Genomic DNA, 6,816 nt, shown 5'->3' with positions numbered 1-6,816 from the left:
TTGGTAAGAAAGACTAAATTCACGTATTTTTAAAAATGAAGGACTAAATTGATATAAAATTTCGAAGAGAAATTAATTCAAAAATTCACTGACTTGAAGAACTAAATTCATATTTAACCCTAAATTATATGCATAAGATATGTGTGTGCTTAATGCGTGGACTGCTTTTTATCTACAACGACGTGATAGTTGTTGAGCATGTTAAATGCAACCCTCACATCTTTTAAAAGATAAAATAAAAACTGTCTTATTTTGTTTTTATTTCTTCTGCTCCTTCTGACAAGCCAGCTTCAATGGAGCAACTGTACTGTGCAGTGAGGGAAGATGAAGAGGAAGAAGAAGAACAACTGCAAGATGGTGCAGCTTTGAAAGGAAGACAATCCCTGCAACAGGGAAAAGATGGTAGTATTACCAACGCTGAAGCACCTTCCTTTTTTTCTTCAGTGAAAGAACAACCTTTTCCTCAGAAGGAGGAAGTGCTTCATACACACAAAGAACTTAGAGTACAACCTGCTCAAAAGGTTGAAGAAAAACACAATGGTGTTGCAGAAAATGGCAAAAACTTCAACGGTGATAGTGAAAAAGTTGGGATCGGAATCATAGCTGACATTGTAGAAAATGCCATAAATGGAGAGGTTTTAAGCAGTGCTACCATAAATGCTGATGCATCACACCATGAGAATAGTGTTTATTTTGACAAACAACAAGGTACAATATTATCTTTCTTGTGCTTCTTTTTCTTCCACAACAGCAATCTTTGTGGACCTCAATGTTTCCTTCTTTTTTTTTTTTTTTTTTTTTTTTTTACTTTATATAACTTGTCTAAAAAATTAAAAAATAAAAACTTTTGAGCAAGAGCATTCTTCACTGTAGTAGAGTTAACTATATTTTACAAAATAATATGAAGAATTTATCCTCATGGGGGGCACACCTTGGACTGAAAAAGCTTCCTTTTCTCAAATTTCTGGAATTAATTTTTGCTATTCCAATTTTGGCAATAGTAAGCATACCCTGATTTTTTTATGCGTGAAGGAATGTGGAAATGTCACCACTGCGCATGGACCAAGCAATTTGACAGTCCATGGAATTTGCGGCATGGGAATCTTAATGGCTACTCTGAGTTGCTCATGAATGTTAAAACTATGATTCAACATGGACCATGTTTTGTGTGTGAAACTAAAGGTCAGTTGGTGCCGAGATTTCCAATGACATGAAACAGAGAGTAGAGACTTTACCTAGCAGCAGCAACTTTTTCTTGTGAAATCTTGCTGGATCTAATTATGGCACTAAAGTTTTGACAAGTTGGGTTTAAAGGGATTGTAGTTGTTGGAATGTCTACATGAACCATGCCCAATCTTTGCTCAGATGTTCTCTAAGTGCAAGTTTTGACTTTGTTTAGGAGTTTGCTTAAACTTATGGTTAGAAATTTTCTTGTGTGTTCGTAACTGTGGTCATTTATCCAGTTACTTGTGTATTCGTCTTTTGCTTTAAAAATTTAGTAGAAATATGCAGAACATCTGCTCAATCTATCATGAGGTATCCCATACTTGAACTCATTTATGATGTCTTATGTTCTAATACACTTTAGGAGTTACAAAAACATGAGTGGAATTCATTACAAAACAAGTAAGATTACAAAATTTTATGCTATTTATATAATGCTATCATAGTAACATTCTTCATCCACGGAGCATGAACCGCCATGTGTGGCAATTTGGAATTGAAATGATTGTTTGTGGCATGCTTGCAGGTAACAACATTGATGGTGCAAAGTCTGCTCTTCCAAAAAGTCTTGAAGAGGAAGACTTTGGTATACTGGTAGAAAATTCTGACATTCAGTGTAGTCCATACAATGGAATCAACAACATGGAAATTGTTGAAGAAAGGGTACCTTCCTCCGTAGCAGAGTTACCTTCACCTAATTCATCTGAAATACAGGGTGCTGCAACTGTAGACAATTTTGGTGATGAAAGCAGTGCAAAAACATATCCTAACTTGACAGAAGAAATTGACCAGCAACTGAAAGAATTTGATGTTGAGGCAGTGTTGGCAAAACAAGAGACACATGACTTGTTTTGTCCTAATTGTAAATCTTGTATTACTAAAAGGGTTATCCTAAGGAAGAGAAAAAGGACTACTCCTATTCCTAACTTAGACACTAAAGCAAAGCGTGACAAGTCAGCCATTGAGATAGTTGATAGTTCTGTAGATGAAGGCAACCTAGGTGATCATGCAATTGCAACACCTGATGATGCAGGTAGAGTAGAGCCACCTGCTGAAAATTTTGAGCCCGAAAGAGAACCAGAAGTATTCAGATGTTTATCATGCTTCAGCTTCTTTGTTCCTATGAGTAAGTTGATCACCTTTCTTGAGAAAAATATAATAGTATGTAAATAGCCGACTATGTGTTTAGATTATTATATTTGACTAATTTTGTTTACGGATGATTTCACGTTGTAAATATATAATGATCTTATATAGATCCGTATTTATGTGACTTACATTTTTGGAAACTACATGTGTTGAGGTGTTTGTGTCCCTGTCAGTGTCTGTGTCGGTGTCCGTGTTACATAGTTAACAACATAGCATTCACATGTTTTGAGAGATGGCTAAATATTAAAGGTTATCATCCCAATACTTATGGTGCTTATGTAATAACCATCTATTTGTGCTAAAAAAATCTAGTTACTTGGGCAGGAAATGGATTCAAACTGTTCCCAAGTTTTGGGGGTAAGCCTGAAGCTTCACAAAAGCTTCCGGTTATACCTGCATCCAATGTGGAAAATCCTTCAATTGTTGCGGCTTCCAATTCAAATTGGTTCTTCACTCTGTTTACTTCAATCAAGGGAAGAAAAGCTAGTGCTCAAGGTAATTAATAATAATAGTAATTAATAATAAATAATAAACAATTGCTACTTGTTGCAGTCATTTTCACAGTGATGCTTTCACAAACATAAAGTATTATTTTAATATCGTTGTCATTTTTTAATAAAACCTGCAATTTCCTATTTCTATATATTCCCTGTGGTTAACTTTCCCTTTTTCTCCCGTATATCCGGTCTGACAATTTTTTAATAATGAGATCTTTCTGCTTTCAATTGAAAAGCCTGTTTTCTTGACATCCTGGTGTAGGTGATGCTTCTATTGAAGATTCTAGAACAGATCCCGCTTCAATTGAAGATTCTAGAATTGATAATCCAGAAAGTTCACCTGCTAATACACCTATAAGCCATGGAGGAGTAAATTCTTCGATTCCCTCGATAGTGAAGTCAGTTGTAAAGATTGAATCATGGATAGAAAAAGGCAAGAAATCCAATGTGGCACTGCAGAATGAGACACTGGTTGAACAGAATGATTCCCACACACAAAATTCCAGTGATGTGGAAGACATAAATCGTGATTCAGTGGTAGTGATAAAGACAGGTATGCTTCAAATTTAATGATGGCACAATTCCTTGATTTAGATTTCACCTTTTAGCTTGTGAGTATAGAATTTCTCGTCAACACTTAAAAAAATGACATTATTTTCGCTATAAATTAAAATTAAATTGTGAATAAATTAATTTGTTTAAAGCTCTTTCAAGTTAGCTTTTCAAGAGATATTTTTAACTTATGCATTAGTCAGTTTTATCTTATAGAGATATTCATTACACCTTTGTTCTAATTTTCAACTTAAAAGAGTATTGTTCAACTCTGCGTGATGAATTTGGCACATAACTAAGCTTTCTGGGGAGGTATTTCTTTAGTCATACATGTTTCACTGTCAATCTTTGAAGACCATTGTCCATTAGTCATAAATGAAGCATTATGGTTATTATATGTATATATATAAGTAATTATTCTATATTTTGTTGAATGTTATAAATTCCAAAACTTGCAAACTTATCGTGTTCAATTATGCATGCAGATGCTGTTGCTGATATTACCAAGCGTGATAGTGTTTTATTAGCAACTGTTGCTACTACTGAAAATGTGAGAGAGAAAAATCATGATCCTGTGGATGTGATAAAGACAGGTATGTTTGAAATTTAAGATGACAATTCCTTGGCTTTGTTCTGATTTTTTTTGTCTTTTCAACAAAGGATCCTGTTGTCTATCTATTCATGATAAAATTGGCAACATAAGTAAAGCTAACTGTTTGGAGAGGTAATTCCTCAGTTATACAGTTTCTAAAGTCACAATCTCAATCTTTGAAGGCCTTTTATAAATAAAGCAATATAGTTATAATCGATAAGTAACTTTTCTCCAGTTTTTGGTGACATTATAAAATTCCAAACCTGCAAAATTGTATTTTGGTTGCATATTGAATTGTGCGTGTAGATGTTATTGCAGATATACCTAAGCCTGATGGTGTTTTAGTAGCAACTGTTGCTACCACTGAAGTGCTTTTTAACGCTGCTGGGAAACCTTCAAAAGATGCCATTCTGAAACCATATGAAGGGTCCTCAATCTTTGACAAGACACTGGAAACAGCTCAGGATAGTTATTCCTCTTTGATGAAAGAAGCACAATCACCAGAACAATCATTTGGTAGTGAAGTAGTTGCAAATGATGTAGCTAGAGACAAACAAAATTTCATAGTAAATGGCTCGATTCCATCAATTCAAGATTTTAAGAAAGTCGAAACGGGAATTGAAGACGAAATAAAACCTTCTGTTGCAAAAGAAAAGGAAGGTATGAAGACAAAAGAACTCAAATTAATGTTAGTATCTTTTTGTGTGTAGTAACCATAATTATGATTTTGATGTTGTTAGTAATGTGAAGTTTTTGTTGAGGCAGAAGCATTTGAAACCTCAACATCCCAGGCAACTGACGTTCCAACTGAAGGAGCTATTGTGACAGAAACACTAACACACACTGAAATCTATATTGGAGAACAACCAAGGGCTGAAGTTGGTGAGCACCAAGAATGGGAAATACTTAAAAGCATTGTGTACGGTGGTTTAGTTGAATCAATCACTAGTCTTGGGGTTGTATCATCTGCTGCTTCTTCTGGTGCTGCTCCATGTAAGTGCTTCCATCTCTCTCACTGGGGGAGGATGATTTTTACACTGACATCTTATTATCATAGTCTACTAATCTGAACTTTTCTGCATTGACATAACCACCTTAAATGTTATGTTAACCATAATATATGGAAGTTAATAGTGTAAACTTTCTTACACTGACACTGTGTGGAAATTAAGCCCTAAGCTTATTTGGTTCTTAAAGTATAATTTAGCATAGAAACAATGTGTTAACATATATGAGATGGTGATCTGAATTACCAGAATTGTTATTTTACACTTTAAAATTGAGTAACAATGTGTAAATTTTTTTTCTTTTATGAGTATTGTAGTGAATATTATAGCATTGGGGTTGGCGAATATCATCGGTGGACTTTTTGTCATTGGCCATAACGTGAGTTGCCTTCCATTTGTTGCTTATTTACAGTTCTATTATGGTTAAAGCTCACTACTTTCTTTTATATATTCGATGAAACAAAATAGCTCATTTTTCTCCTTTTCCAGCTCATTGATTTGAAAAATGGTCACTCTGAAAGAAATCCATCACAAGATCGATATGAAGAACTACTTGGGCGTAGAGAAAACTTCACACTTCATGCTTTTCTAGCTGTTTTATCATTCATAATTTTTGGTTCTGTCCCACTTGGTGTCTACGGCCTCTTTATTTCTAAGCACTACTATGATGAAGATAATATTGCAGCTGTGACAGCCACTTCTGTTGTGTGCATCATTCTTCTTGCTATGGGAAAAGCTTACACCACCACACAACCCAAATCCTATGTCAAAACAGTGCTGCATTATGTTGGCTTGGCACTTGCAACCTCTGGAATGTCTTACATAGCTGGTGATCTAGTTAAGGATCTCCTAGATAAAATCATTGGCTCAGAATCTGGTTATGTTCTTGCCATGCCCTTGTCAGACACAACAACAATGGAACCAGCGTGAATGTCTTATTCAAGCTTATATTTCAATGTTTCTGCTCCTGCTGCTTCTTCTAGCCAAGTAAGGATCCTAAAAATATTTGTTGTAGCATGTGAGAGTTCAAAGCAACGTTCTCAATTTTCTTGTTTTCTTGGATTCATTTGTTAAAGTTAAGGAAAAACTGAGAATATGTACTCCATGTGTGGAATAGTTATGTACGGAACAAGGAAAACTTTAATTGCGTTTATATGTTCAATCAATTATATTCACTGATACTGTAAAAGTATTTTATATTTTTATCTAGCTACAAATCATCAATAATTGATGATATCATAACTTTCATTTTTTTATTTGATTTAGTACGTGATTTAGTATGAATTATTGATTAATATATATCATTATTTTTTTCTTAAAAAATCAATAAATAATACTAAGTTACGTCAAAAACTAAAAAATGAAGTGGTAATATAATTTTTCATAAAATCCTTTCCCAGATGTTAAAGCATAGTTTTTAGCCAACTGTTTTAGTTGGTGTTATTCATTTTTTTGCAAATTTATTTATAATATTGTGTATGGATGTACTTCATTTCGTTTTTGTAACGTTAATCGATAGAAATATTTAAACATTTAAAATATGCGTTTTTGTTTTTTTCAAATTTGAATTTTTATTATTTTAGGTTATAATAACTAGGAAAAACATGTATGCTAGTTTGAGTTATTTTCTAATATTACAATTAATGAAAAACATGTAAGGAAAGAAAAAATAGATTCTTTTATTTATGTTTTAATCGGTAATAATGATTATTCTATCGTGAAAAAATTAATCATTATGGAGTTTATATATACTAACGTACATACAGGCGTTCGTGTGTATATATTTTTTAAATAT

At 33.6% G+C, this 6,816-nt stretch overlaps 1 protein-coding gene across 4 annotated transcripts; it reads left to right on the top strand.

Annotated features, from left to right (window-relative positions):
- The first annotated feature begins 228 nt into the window (after nt 1–228).
- LOC114164582 (membrane protein of ER body-like protein) lies at nt 229–6,230 on the top strand. Of its 4 annotated transcripts, none has more exons than XM_028049303.1 (10): nt 229–708; nt 1,033–1,182; nt 1,751–2,350; nt 2,698–2,868; nt 3,133–3,423; nt 3,908–4,015; nt 4,333–4,674; nt 4,765–5,007; nt 5,339–5,400; nt 5,511–6,230. In XM_028049303.1, exons 1-10 carry the CDS (start codon nt 294–296, stop codon nt 5,949–5,951), a joined length of 2,823 nt encoding a protein of 940 aa, XP_027905104.1. In that variant the 5' UTR covers nt 229–293; the 3' UTR covers nt 5,952–6,230. The 4 variants fall into 4 exon arrangements, with proteins under 4 accessions (XP_027905104.1, XP_027905103.1, XP_027905106.1 ...); XM_028049302.1 differs by having other exon boundaries at nt 230–708; nt 4,321–4,674; XM_028049304.1 differs by having other exon boundaries at nt 233–708; nt 4,321–4,674; nt 4,780–5,007.
- Nucleotides 6,231–6,816: the final 586 nt, after the last annotated feature.

This window comes from Vigna unguiculata, chromosome 9 (genome assembly GCF_004118075.2).
Source record: "Vigna unguiculata cultivar IT97K-499-35 chromosome 9, ASM411807v1, whole genome shotgun sequence".
Classification (NCBI taxonomy): Eukaryota; Viridiplantae; Streptophyta; class Magnoliopsida; order Fabales; family Fabaceae; genus Vigna; species Vigna unguiculata.
Note: the sequence above shows the minus strand (reverse complement) of the source record. Positions and strands in the feature narration are given on the sequence as shown.

Excerpts from the sequence above, each read along its gene's own strand:
- LOC114164582 (XM_028049302.1), top strand. The coding sequence starts at position 294 with ATGGAGCAACTGTACTGTGCAGTGAGGGAAGATGAAGAGGAAGAAGAA. Across the intron at positions 709-1,032 it reads TTATTTTGACAAACAACAAG|GAATGTGGAAATGTCACCAC; the intron begins GTACAATATTAT and ends TTATGCGTGAAG. Across the intron at positions 5,401-5,510 it reads TTTTTGTCATTGGCCATAAC|CTCATTGATTTGAAAAATGG; the intron begins GTGAGTTGCCTT and ends CTCCTTTTCCAG.